General features: G+C 39.7%; 1 protein-coding gene across 1 annotated transcript in view; it reads right to left on the bottom strand.

Moving 5' to 3' along the window:
• Positions 1 to 1,759: 1,759 nt before the first annotated feature.
• Positions 1,760 to 14,253, bottom strand: part of Smc1b (structural maintenance of chromosomes 1B) — a 74,250-nt gene continuing 61,756 nt past the window's right edge. The window contains exons 19-24 of the mRNA XM_050127785.1: positions 8,996 to 9,152; positions 7,758 to 7,912; positions 6,655 to 6,806; positions 4,746 to 4,815; positions 3,521 to 3,631; positions 1,760 to 2,051 (exon numbers count right to left, since the gene is read on the bottom strand). Of these exons, the coding sequence (XP_049983742.1) occupies positions 1,908 to 2,051; positions 3,521 to 3,631; positions 4,746 to 4,815; positions 6,655 to 6,806; positions 7,758 to 7,912; positions 8,996 to 9,152 (789 nt within the window). The 3' untranslated portion in view covers positions 1,760 to 1,907. The remainder of the gene's footprint in view (positions 2,052 to 3,520; positions 3,632 to 4,745; positions 4,816 to 6,654; positions 6,807 to 7,757; positions 7,913 to 8,995; positions 9,153 to 14,253) is intronic.

Raw genomic sequence — 14,253 nt, 5'->3', positions numbered from 1 at the left:
AAGGATCTGAGTTTTCTTGCTTTAATAAACTAATATAACTGTATTCAGTCTTTTGTTATGGTGTGTGTGTCTTTAATAGAAGAAAGCATTTAATGGGGCTTACAGTTTCAGAGACTGACTTCCATAACAGGGAACATTGGCAGAGGCCAGCAGGCAGGGCCCTAGAGCAGTAGCTAAGAACTTACATCTGATCCATAAGCAGGAGGCAGGGAGAGAGAAAGCTAATTGCAAAAGGTGTACTCTGTTGAATTTCAGAGTCCACCCCTAGTGACACATCTCCAACAGGATCATACCTCCTAATCTTTCTCAAACAGTTCCATCAAACATATGACCCTACCAGAGCCATTCTCACTCCAGCCACAGTTTTATAATTAAAAAGTCCTTTGACTTATTTTTTAAAAATTATTATCTGTGTGTCCATTCCCTCAGCCATACTGAAACCTGTCAGTTTTACGGTGTTTTTGGATGTTCTTTTATTCCAATATGGTTCATGTGTTAGAAGGAAACAGTCTCAGCACAGGGTATTTGCTTCTCACTTTTGCTAGTGAGAAACACAAAGTTAGCTAACGAGCTCTGACCCTCTCTAGTGGTTACTGTCCAGCGCTCAAGAGTCAGGTAGTTCATATGAACTACTTGAGAACCTCGTTATAGCCTCACTAAAGCTGGAAACTGGTCCTTCAAGAATCTTCTGATCTAAGTGGATGCTGCAGATCACACTCAGTTCCTTGGAACTGAGAATACCCTGAATCTTCACTTTGCAGCTCCCTAAAGCTCAGAGGCTCTCTAGCTCCCATGTGTACAATGAGCGTCCTCCACAGTAGACTGAGCTTCAGACATCCCTCTTCATACCCACTTTCTCCATAAGTTAACATCAGGGCTCTTTCAGGGTAAACTGACTTTTAACTATAGCACTTATGTATTTCATAGCTATTTAATGTATAAAAAAGCTCTTTGCTTTTCTAGGGGAGGTATATAGTTCAATAACATTACATTTTATTTTGTGTATGTTTGTGGGTATGTGTATGTGGGGTGGAACTAAATCTTGTGACTCAGTCTACTAAGCAGTCATAGAGCATGTTCTGTGTACAAAAACCAAGTTCTATTCAGAAGTGACCCTTGGCTTTAGGAGGCAGCTCCTGGGTCGGCAGTTGGACCAAATTTGACTTCCATGAAGATCTGCAGAGTCCTTCTGTTCCACTTTGAAACAGGAATGAACACTGCTGAAAACTGTCCACATTCCTTCCTCTAAGCAACAGCATTTATATGAAGTTGCTGTTACCAGGCAGCACCTTACAGTTCTGTACATCCTTAAGATAAACTAGATTTAGAAAAATTAGTATTATACTAAAGCAGATGATTCAGAAGTTTCCTGCTTTTAAAACTTGTGGAGGTTATTTTACCTGTTTTCAGTACTGACACATACTTCCTCTGAAATAATTTCCCATATAAGCCAGGTTCACTAGTTTACTAAACTGCACTATGATTGCTATCTTTAAAAACTATTAAGGTTGGGGAGGTACTCAGTGGTAGAACACTTAAACAGGGATCTGGGTTTCATCTCTAGGACCACAAAAATAAAAACTCCAAACCAGCTGTTTCCCTTAAAGATAAATGCAAGGCAAGACCAGAGTAAAGATGCTGCAGAGTTCAAAACTTTAAACCAATTTATTTCAAAACAGAAGTTCTTAAAAAAAACAAAAACCACACACTTTATTCACTGCTGCTATAGGAAACTTATTGGAATGGGGCTGAGTACTCCTTAACCTGAGTGGGCTATCAACCTGTTTGACTAAAACTGTAGGAAATTTTCTCCCATGACACATGGGATCTAAACAAAGACTGACCTAACTCTACAGGGCCAGAGTACAGCTCCTATAGCTGGCGGCTGTTCAAAGACATGCTCATTTCTAACGAGACTGGGGGGACTGCGAGGACTGGGATGCTTGTGATGCTCTGGGCTTCCGGTGTCTCCTGCTGCCTTCTTGGTCTTCAGTGTCTGGATACTTTGAGAGGTCCAGAGTCAACACGTGACTGAACATGCATTCATCGTGCTGCAATGGAGGGAGGCCAGTTTTAGTCAACTCTCCTGCTTAGAGGAGAGGTATTTTTCAAAGTGAGGTCACTAGTTAATCTTGATTTACATTTAAAAGGGATTAGTTATTCTGTTTTTGAGTCAGGGTTTCTCTACATTTCTCTGTCCTGGATGGAACTCAGTACATAGATCAGGCTCCTGAAATTCAGAGAAATTTGCCTGCTTCTGGCTCCTGGGTGCTGGGATTAAAGGCATGCATCACCACACCTGGCTCAGTAAATTAATTTTTATGTTAGCTTAAAGGGGAACTGCCTAAAAACTGAAGGTCTTGAACTATTGCTCTACTCCCTTGCCTCAGGTTTTTAATTATTTAAAAATTTTATTTTGTGTATGTGTGTATGTGTCTGCAGGGTACAGATGTGAAGGTTAAAGGACAACTTGCAAGGCTTAGTTCTCTCCTTTCACTGTGCATCTGGGTGATGGAGCTTACATTATCAGGCTTGACAGCTGGCGCCTTTACCAGCTGAGCCATCTCAATGGCCTTACGCTCAATTTTTCAGTTAAAAAGTATTTGTTTGGCCGGACGATGGTGGCGCACGCCTTTAATCCCAGCACTCGGGAAGCAGAGGCAGGCGGATCTCTGTGCGTTCGAGACCAGCCTGGTCTACAAGAGCTAGTTCCAGGACAAGCTCCAAAACCACAGAGAAACCCTGTCTCGAAAAACCAAAAAAAAAAAAAAAAAAGTATTTGTTTGAATGGCTTTAAGACAGGTGTGTTGGCCAGGTGGTGGCGGTGCACGACTTTAATTCCAGCACTTGGGAGGCAAAGGCAGGCAGATCTCTTCGAGTTAGCGGCCAGCCTGGTTTACCAGAGCTAGTTCCAGGACAGACTACACAGAGAAACCCTGTCTCGGGGGCGGGGGGGACGGACAGGTGTGTTGAAATTATAAAAGTTCCTGTACCCTTTGGAGTGCTGAGTGAACTTGTTTTTTTGATAATATTACATCTTTGCACGTCACAAGTTAGAAAGGAGAAACACAGTATTAACCGATGTTACAATGTACCACTGTTTGTAAAACACAACTACCACACTACCATGCCATTTTAAAGATACTTTTTTTTTTTACTATACATATTTGTGTGTGTGTGGAGGGGATGAGTTAGTTTTCTTTCTTGATCATGTGGGTCTGGAGGATCAAACTCAGGTCAACAAGCTTGGTAGAGCAAGTGCTGAGCCATCTGTGGCCATGCCCTACAGTTTTATTTTCCTTCTTTCACTTAAAATATCTTAAATTTGTTTCTGTAAAGGAGGGTGTCTGAGTAATTACTCACAAACACTACTCTTTAAAAGTCATTTGGTTTATATTTACCCACTATGGAGCCCCGATAGTGTCTGCAAATTCTTGGACTATATGGATGTGGAAAGAAATCCCAAGAATAGCAGGGCCTGAGGAGTTTATGGGGCCTGTCCTTGCCCCTGTTCTCTTACCTCTGGGTAGATGCCTATCAGGGCATCAGCTCTGGAGTAGAACTCCTCTTTCAGGGAAATGATTATCATCTGAAACTGTTCCTGACTCTGCTCTTTGATGTAACTTGAAACCTGGGAGGAAATAAAAAGCACACATTTCACCAGCCTCCTTTGAGCTCTGGGAACAATGATTCTCTTTATTTTCCTTTTAGTTTTCAAAATCACATTTGAGTTGATAACTCAAAGGTTAAAGATTAGGAAAATGTGGAAAGTGTATACAGTTTCATAATCAAGTTTTGGTTAAATATGAATTCTTGCTCATTCAAGAAGCTCAATTCCAAGGAAATAAGTAAAATAATTGGGGTATGGTGGTGCACACCTGTAATTTCAGAGAAGCAAAGGGTCTAAGGGAAGTCCTGGTATCCTCAAGGGAATACCTGGAACCACCTAACATCCTTCTGCCTACCCTAACGCCCTACCCTTTAAAGCTTCCTTTATGAAGCTCAATTGAAGAAAATCCATTCCCAGTGCCACAGCCTTTATGTGGGGGACATTTTATATCCAGACCATCACATAACATTTCTATTCCAAGAGTTCCATTCCTGTATCATGGTTTCTACCATGGCCTCTAAAACCAGAGTTCCTTCTGTGGATGTGGATTTTTAGTCTATCTCATTACTACACTGTAGATGGCACGTCAGAAGCAAAGTTATCCTGAGTTCAGAGCAGTTAGAACCAGTGTACTCTGACCCAGACCAATGGTAGGGATTTGGCAAGTACTATCTTAATAGATTAAAGTCTGAGTCTTAGTTTTCCTGCACCCAAGTTTTCAGTGGTTTGTTCATTTTATCTTATTTGGCAAGCAAGCCATCAAATGGTCTAGCTTATGCTTGAGTGTTTGTCCTGACTTTCCTTAGTTATGGATTATGACCTAAAGTACAATTCAAATAAGCTCTTTTTCCACTAAGTTGTCTTTGGCCATGGTTTTGTCACAGGAACAGAAAAAAACTAGAACAAAAATGTCCTATTAGAAATTGAAAGCAGAAGCCCAAAGTGGGGGTGGAGGGTAGTGCACACCTTTAATCCCAGCACTCCAGGAGGCAGAGGCAGGCAGATCTCTGAGCTGGAGGCCAGCCTGGTCTACAGAGCAAGTTCCAGGATGGCCAAGGTCACACAGAGAACACACTATCTTGAAAATCCAAAGGGTGGGGTGGGGAAAAGAAATTGAAAGCAGAAAAAAACTTACTTTGCCAATGTTAGTATTGTCCAGGGCTGCATCTACTTCATCTAATACAAAGAATGGAGCAGGCCGAAAACTAGAAAAAAATGACATGCATATGAGTAACTTCCTATTTGCTTTATGAAGACTTAGAGGCAGCTACTTAAGAGTACACAAAACCTTTGTGAGACTCTGGGAGACTTTTGGTGCCACCATGCCCAGCTCCCACACATTTCAGTGAGTTCTCTTCTCACATGTCTGTATACTGGATTGCACATGAGTATTAAACCATCATCTCCCTTCCACCTCTTCTCTCCTGTGGGCAGTTAGTGGCAGCAATTATTATAGTTATTTAGGCCAAAACCATGGAGCCATAACTGACACCTTCACATTCCATGCCTGTTTGTAACAATCTCTCCCTCTCTGTCTCTCTGTCAGTTTTTCAAAACAGAGTTTCTCTGTAGCTTTGAAGTTTGTTGTGACCAAGCTGGCCTCAAACTCAGAGATCCACCTGCCTCTGCCTCCTGAGTGCTGGGATTAAAGGCGTGCACCACCACTGCCCAGCTCAACCTCTGTCTCTCATACTGTCCCAAGCCACCACTACCTTTCACCTTGCTTGGTACAACAGCATCCTAACCCTGTGCCTATCACTCTACACATGCTAAGGCCACTTTGGACTCAGGGTTTTTGCACTTGCTATTCTTTATTATATCTATAGCATTCTTGCCTTAGCTACACCCAAACAGCTTGTTTCCTTAATTCTTACCTATTCTAATTGTTTTATTGCTGTAAAGTGCTTCAGGGCCTCTCATATCTCCATTCCTTTATTTTTTTTTCTATGGGATTTGTCATTTTCAAATATTCTCTATATTAGGGAAATAGTTTACAAATATACTTTATCTCCTCCAATGAAAAAAGTTTTGTTTTTAAACAAATGTGTTTTACAACACCCCTCAATGGTGTTGTAAATGAGCCTAAGACCTCATACTTGGGAGTACATGTATTCTATTGCTGAGCTATAGCTATAGCTCCAGCAAAAATGAAGTTTTTATTTTGTTTTCCTTCTCTCTAATCCTGGCTGTCCTGGAACTCACTTCGTAGACCAGGCTGACCTCAAATTCAGAGATCCACCTGCCTCTGCCTCCTGAGTGCTGAGATTAAAGGTGCGCACCATCAATGCTGGAAGTAATGAACTATTTACAGGAAAGACACTTTGTTTTGTTCACAGGAATCTCCAGAGCCTGCAACAGTACCTGAAAGTGTGAATATTTAGTAGAGTGAAGGGAAAGGGTGCTACCTAACGAGAATCGCATTCTGCTGTGATCCTGCATCTGGAGTCCCTCCCCAGCCCACATGGTTTTTCTCTGTTCCTCTCCTGGGGGGCCTGTCCCATTCCTTTCTTGAGACCAGAAGTCAGATTCCTATGTTCTTTCTTAGTGATGGGAAGAGAGCGGTACTTACACTGGTGCTGCCTACTGTGAATGCTGAAGGCTGTTTGCCTTAATTTTACCCAACTTTTATTTCTTGATTTATATTTCAAAGGAAACAGTATAACCATCATCAATGGAAATGAGAATGTTAAGCCACCCTACTCCCTTTTTTAAGGGAAGAAATATTTTGCTTTCATTACACAGCAGAGCTCTGAGTATGGCCTAGGAAAGTAATTTGTAAATTAGGTCATTGCTTATTGTTCATTTTTGGCAATCTTGAGATCATATTTAGATTATCCAAATACTTTCCTTTAAAAAATAAAACCAGAAAACTACTATCGACAGCATTTTTCAAAGACTATACTTGAAGATTTTCTAACTTGCCATAGACCTAAATCAAACTTCAATTTATGACTGAAAAAATGGCTTTGGTAAATATTATTAAAGAAAATAATTATAGATTTTTTTTTTAGAAAGATGCCGTTGGTAACTTGTTGTGGTCTTACCTGTGTACAGCAAACAGAAGAGCCAAAGCAGCCACACACTTTTCTCCCCCTGACAAATTGTCCATAGGCATAAACCGTTTGCCTGGAGCCACACAGTTATAGCTAATTCCATCTAAATAAGGTTCTTCAGCATTCTCTGGGCTAAGAAATGCCTGAAACACATTTACTTAGCCATATTAGAAAAGTAACCAATACATTTCAAATTGAGTGGCAACATATTTAAGTGAAAATATTCTTTCTCTTGGTTAGGTTTTCCTTAATTTTGATGGGAAAATGATAATACCTGTAAATACATTAAATTCTGCATTTAACCACAAACATCAAGGTTATCTGGGATGAGGGAAAGAGAATGTTCAAAATATCCAAGGCCCAGGCCTTTCCACCATAATTCCATTCAAACCTTAGCAGCAGAAGCCGCAGACTTACAAAAACAGTCGTCGTCAACTTACTTGTTACTCCATATACCTGGTATTTATGATGGGCCACATATTGTAGGTATTTGCATGATTCCTGTTTTCAATGAGCTAATATGCTTATTTTACTAAAAATAAGTTATGTTTAGTTGAAATTCTAACATTCAGAATTAGTATCATCTCAGTCATAATGTGAGCCCAAGCAGAGCTGGCACATAAATCCTGGCCTACATCTTTCCCCACACTCGATTCTATTGATAATACAGCTGGAGTGGATAATACAGTGGGCCAGAGATTTGATCCCGCCTTTTAGTCTTCTTTTGATGTGCTGATCATTACAACTATTTCTTCTACCCTGATCCCACCCACCTTTACCACAGAGACAAGTAGTTCCATAAAGTCAATTTAGTAACAGAGAATAGAATTTCAGAGTTTTTTTTTTTTTAAAAAAAAAAAAACTTAGAAATCAAATGATCCAACTCTACTCATGTTTCAAGTGGCTCTAATTAGTCAGTGATGTCAGGATAGTGGTGGAATCCAGAACACATGTCTTGAGATGAGAAGTCTTCTAAATTGACTTTGCACCTATATCATTCAAGGACTATGCAGTGGTCATTTATTTCTCACCAGAAAACAACAAACACCATCTGTTACTCTAAGCTTCTGTAGTATTGAGGGTTGAAAACACACCTGGGCACTGCTGTTCCTGCAGAGCTTCTTGTAGATTTGATCAATTGAGACTGAGATGTGCTCAAAGCACTGGCTGAAAGCATCATATCTCCGTCTTTTCACCTGTTCAAACTCTTGCCTACATACTCTGGCTTCCTTTCTGCTGGCTTCAAAAGCTAAGGGAAAAAAAAAAATCAACATTCTTTATTTTTGAGACCATTGGGTGCTTCTCTTAAAATTTATTATGTAGAATATTTCAGAACTGTTTTTTGAGTTTGGTTGTCTTGAATATATCTACCTTCAAAATAACTGATACTGAATTAAGAAGACATCTTTTAAACTCAATGATACTTTTCCTGGTAGAGCTAATGTCTAAATAATATTAGTAAATCCTGACAGTGTATTTAATATACTTACTTTCTTGAATGAAAAATATTAATTATAGCCAGGCGGTGGTGGCGCATGCCTTTAATCCTAGCACTCGAGAGGCAGAGGCAGGTGGATCTCTGTGAGTTTGAGACCATCCTGGTCTACAAGAGCTAGTTCCAGGACAGCTAAGACTGTTACACAGGGAAACCCTGTCTCGAAGAAAACCAAAACAAACGGGCTGGAGAGATGGCTCAGAGGTTAAGAGCACTGGCTGCTCTTCCAAAGGTCCTGAGTTCAATTCCCAGCAACCACATGGTGGCTCACAACCATCTGTAATGAGGTCTGGTGCCCTCTTCTGGCCTGCAGGCATACACATAGACAGAATATTGTATATATAATAAATAAATATTTAAAAAAAAAACAACCAAAAAAAAAAGAAAAATCTTAATTATATGTTTTAAAATAGTAAGCCCACTTTTTTTGTGAAGACAGAGTCTCATGTAGCCAGGCTAGCCTCAAACTCACTATGTGGTTGAGGGTGACCTTGAACTTCTGATGCTCCTGCCTCTATCTCCAGAGTTCTTGTATTATAGGTGGGTTCATGCTTCTAAACCAGTTTATGAGGATTTGGAAATGGAACCCATGTTTCATGTACATTAGATATTTGTCCAACAGAACTATATTCCCTCCCCAATAACCTATTTTTAAAGTAAAGCAGAATGTTCTTCATGAAGGAAGACATTTTGTATTTCAGAATTAAACACATATTAATATAAGGCAACATAGAAAAATATATAATAAAATAAAGGTACAATTCAAGGAGGCTGCTGGCACATACAGAAATAGAACATCCAAGCATATATTGCTAACAACTATAAACTCAATTTTACCATCTGCAGATTCTTGAAACTTGTCTCTGACAGCTTTTAAGTTCTCCTGTGCTCGTAAGTTTGGAGCTGCGGTCTTCAGTAGAGTATTTTCTTGGGATGCTACTTGCTCTAGAAGGAGTGTAAGGTGGTCCTTCACTTCCTTATCCGATTGTAGAGCCTATCATTAGCAAAGAACAACACTGACAGACATGCCTTTAACATTCAAAGGTAAGGCCTAAGTACAAGGCTTACCTTACCATTCTTTGTGTGTAGGAACATATCTCTCTGAAGGTGAGAGGACAATTTTTGGGACTGATTCTATTCTTCCATTATGTATGACCCAGGAATTGGACTCAAGTTCTCAGGGTTGGTGGTAAGTGCCTTTATATGGTGAGACACTTTGCTGGCCTAAGACTGCTGCTATTGCTCATCTGTCTATCATCTATTTTGGTTTCTTGAAATAGGGTCTTGCTATATATCCCTGGCTGATCGGGTATTCACCTGGATAGGCATCAAACTTGTAGTAATCCTCCTGCTTCAGACTCCCAAATGCTGAGATTACAGGTGCGTAATCTACTTGCACCCCCTGCATCTCCTTGCTCCTACAGTCGCCATTCTGGGTTTGGTACTGCAGTCACACAGGCAGTGTCTGCAGCTGTGCCTTTCTTGCTCTAACACTGTATCACACTGCTCTGGGAACATTCTTTACCTCCCTAGATTATGCCCAAAAATGTGAAAATTCATTTATCATTTGTTTTTTTTTGTTCATTAAAAATAATATTGGCCACCTATTATGGGTTAAATATTGAACTGTTAATCATAAAAATTATTCAGTCTTTGCCTTAAAATTGCCCACAGAGGTGCTGGAGAGATGGCTCAGTGGTTAAGAGCACTGTTTGCTCTTAGGACCTGAGTTTGATTTTTAACATCCACATGGCAGCTCACAACCATATCTGTAAACTCCAGTTCCAGGGAATCTGACACGTTCTGACCTCTGAGGGCACCAAGCATGCATGTGGTACATAAGCATATGTGTCAACAAAACACCCATATGCAAAAAACACTTAAAAAAACAACAACCACAGAGAAGTAAAAAAATACAAACTGACATTTACACCGGGATGAAAAAGCCTCCTCACAGTATGAACATAGGTGCAACATGGTAGAGAGAAGGAATCCAAATGACCTAGAATGTGCAATGCTTAACTCCAAAGCCAATGAATAAGGAAGGGAAGGGGAAAGTGTAGCTATGTTCTTCCAGGAAAACTTTCTTGACTCCTAAAGTGGGTTAATTAATATATAATAAAGATAATATTTAACCTACTGAAAAAAGATTATTTGAAAACTGAATAAGCTGATTATCTGGGTGACTTGAAAAAATAACAATAAGGTAAATTTTAATTGTTTGAGTATGATAGTTTCTTGCTGAAATACTATGCTTCCCAGCTTCTCTTGCAGACTATGGAGGTCATTTCACCCTTATAAGAGACCCCTCATCCCATCTTCTTCTGTGGGCAATCTGGTCACCCATACACATGGGTGACAAAAGTACCCCACAACTGTGAATAAACATGGCCCTGCCTAAGGTCAGAGCAAGCCTCTCTGTCTCTCTACAGCTGCTTTTAAATAATCTAACACACTGGTGCCAAAAGACCTAGGAAGGCATCTGGAGCTTGAAGTTGTCCCCAACCTCCCCTGACTGGCAGCTCCCAGCCTTTATTTACTCTAGGACCCGAGGGCCTTTCTTTTCACTCTCCATCTCAGCCCTTTCTTTCGCCTTGCTGTCTCACCCTGACAATTTGAACTTGGTGGATGGCCAAGATGGGACCAAAACACACATGCAACGTAACAAAATGCCAGGACAAGGTAATGGGTTGCACTTAACTTAAAGGCCCCTAGTTAGGTCTGGGTGTTCACTTGAGCTTTCTTCTGCCTTAAGACCTGCCTGTGATGATCAGCCAAAAGCCCTGAGAAATTTCCACTAACTCTGTAGTTTCTTAATCCTGAAACTATAACATTTGGAGACACCCCATAACTTTCTAGATGTATTTAGTTACTGCAAGACTTAGAAGATGCTCTATGCAACTGGATTTGACCCATTTTTTTTTTGTCCGTGTCCCTCATCTGCTTCAAATTTTTCTGTAGAATTTAAACTAGTGATTTTCTTTAGCCTTTTCATGCAAATCTGGCCTCAAAATACATTGGAGAAATAAATGGCCACTGCTGGCTCATTTGGAGCTTTTGATTTTTAGTATCTAAAATGACTTAAATAACGGAATGGAAGCATGGTCTGAGGCTCCCTTCCCCATAAAACTCATAGTTAACTTTAATCTTTCTCAAGGTTCTGGCTTACAACCACACTCAGAATGTCTCCCACTGTTTCTTCTGCTTTTGGCCTAGCCTGTATCTCCAAGCCTAGATAATCTTGTTTGTATCTTTTTTTTTTTTTTTTTCAAAACAAGGTTTCTCTTTAGCTTTGGTGCTTGTCCTGGAACTAGCTCTTGTAGACCATGCTGGCTTGTTTGTATCTTTAAAGCTAAGAAGTAAGCATTTTTGATTGTCTGCCCCATCTGCAGATACATACAAACTGGTTATGGATATGTAGATCACTGGGTTCAGCTTAAAGAGAACTGAATGTCCTTTTGGGTATGGATAACATTGAAATTTTTTTTCCTGTTCTACTCTACCAAAAATGTGAGCTCTGGAGCTGGAATTTGTCCTGTCTGTTCTAGACCCAAGCATGTTTAAAGTCTTCTTCCAAAGAGCCGGGCGATGGTGGCGCACGCCTTTAATCCCAGCACTCGGGAGGCAGAGGCAGGTGGATCTCTGTGAGTTCGAGACCAGCCTAGTCTACAGAGCGAGTTCCAGGGCAGGCTCCAAAGCCACAGAGAAACCCTGTCTCGAACCCCCCCCCCCCAAAAAAAAAGTTTCTTCCAAAGTCTGTCCTAGGTAGGCTGGCCACCTGACTCTGTGACAGGAGGAGAGCAAACGAAAAGATACTTTGTTTTTGAGAAGAACTAAGAAGAAAACTAGTTTCCTTAGAGGTTACAAATGACAAGGTGTTTTATTTTTAGCTTTTAAAGACAGGATTTCACTGTGTAGCTCTGGCTGTTCTGGAGCTCACTCTGTAGACCAGGCTGGCCTTGAACTCACAGAAAATCTGCTTGTCTCTCCCTAGAGCTAGGATTAAAGGTGTGCACTACCACTGCCCGGCAGAAGGAAAGATGTTTTAACTCCTTGAATTCACCCTACTTTTCCTTTGTTTTGTTTACTATCTTTAAAGCTTTTGTTGAAACTTTATGTATTTGAGGGATTATAAGTTCATTGAGTGTGATTTTAAAAGGATAATCTTAATTTGGTAGAATATACCATGCATGTAACTTGGAATCAACTCTTGTTCAGGAAAACAGTGTGTGCCTGACAGCTCACCTGGGAGTATAATGTGGCTTGCTACAGTCAACAAATGATACTATTAAGTGATATCCCTTGACCCATAAGCCCTCAGGTTCATTAGGAAAGAAGGAGATTGTTTCTAACCTGGGCTCACCTGCACTGCTTTGAAAATATAATCTATTCTCTGCCCAGATAGAGTTCCAGGGCCAGAGCCTGCACTCTTACCTTGAAACCTTCAAGGAGTACACAGGCACTGGCAGTGATGCTTATGGATATTTTCTTAGAAATTCTAAAATCCAAAAGCTTATTAAATTTTGTTATCTTGCTTTAAAAATTATGGCTCTAAACAATCTATTTTTAAATAGAATGATGTTAAGATATGTTCTCTCTGCTGTCAATATGTGGTGATCTACAGATCATCAACAAAAGGAGTCAAGAGTTGGCCTTCTTTGTTAGTTCAGTACATGTTACATGTAAATTGTTACAGATTTGACAAGACTGACTGCTTTCATCTTTCATCTATTGGCTCACTGTATGGAATAAAAATGTTATAACATTTTTACAAGGTTCTGTTAATAGGGTTAATTTTAGAAAACTATAAAATGAATCATTTACTCTTAACTAGGCAGTCACTGTCTCTGAGAATACACTTTTTATTAAAAAATTAAAAATCATTTCTTTTGGGGGAAATGCAATTTAGAATAAAAATGTCTCTTTAAAAAACCTAGCAATATAAAAATGTTTACAGTGTAATCCTGAAATATAGATATAACAATTTGATGTAAACAAAAATACTGTCATGTTTTTAAATACTAGATTTAGTCATTTAAGGTAACAGTTCCAACTTTATCAAATGGTTTCTAACTAGAAATTTTGTAGTACTTGAGATACTGTTTTTGTTCATTAAATAATAGTTGGTACTGGAAAATTTGGTACATTTACACAATGGAGTACTACACAACAGAAAAAAATGACATCTTGAAATTTGCAGGCAAATGTATGGATCTAGAAAGCATCATATTGAGTGTGGTAACCCAGATCCAGAAAGACAAATATAATATGTACTCACTCACAAGTGGCTTTTAGACATAAAGGAAAGAAAACCCAGCCTAAAATTCATAACCCTAGAGAACCTAGATAACAAAGAGGTGCTGTGGGACATTGATCTATATCCTGTCAATTATATTTTAAATAAACGCTGATTGGCCAGTAGCCAGGCAGGAAGTATAGGCGGGCAACCAGACAGGCAGTAGAGGTGGGTCAAGTAGAACAGGAGAATTCTGGGAAGACCCGACCAAAGAAGCAGCAAGATGTGACTGCCCCACTGAATAAGGTACTGAGCCACATGGCTAGCACAGATAAGAATGATGGGTTAATAATAGGCTATACAAGTTATAAGAGTTAATAAGAAGTCTGAGCTAATGGGCCAGTCAGTTTATAACTAATGTAGACCTCTATGTGATTTCTTAGGGACTTAACGATTGCAGGAACTGAGCAGAACAGAAACCTCTGACAACAAAGAGGACCCTAAGAGAGAAATACATGGATCTAATCTACATGGAAAGTAGAAAAAGACAAGATTTCCTTAGTAAATTGGGAGCATGGGAACCATGGGAGAGGGTAGAAGGGGAGAGGACGGGGGGGGGGGAGTGGAGAAAAATATTATAGCTCAATAAAAACAATTAAAAAATATATACAAGGTTCATCACATGTAAAAGCAAGGAATATCACTTAACACACTTTATGTTCAAATTCATTCCCTGGATGCTGACTTTAACTGACTTCACAGCTCCAGGTCCTCAATCCTTATGCAGGAGTGTAATGTAAACAAACAGCTAATTACAATCACCTCATTTTTTTTTTTTTTTTTTTTTTTTTTTTTTTTT

Source organism: Alexandromys fortis, unplaced genomic scaffold (genome assembly GCF_014885135.2).
Source record: "Alexandromys fortis isolate MF-2015 unplaced genomic scaffold, M_Fortis_MF-2015_v1.1 scaffold_28, whole genome shotgun sequence".
NCBI classification, from domain to species: domain Eukaryota; kingdom Metazoa; phylum Chordata; class Mammalia; order Rodentia; family Cricetidae; genus Alexandromys; species Alexandromys fortis.
Note: the sequence above shows the minus strand (reverse complement) of the source record. Positions and strands in the feature narration are given on the sequence as shown.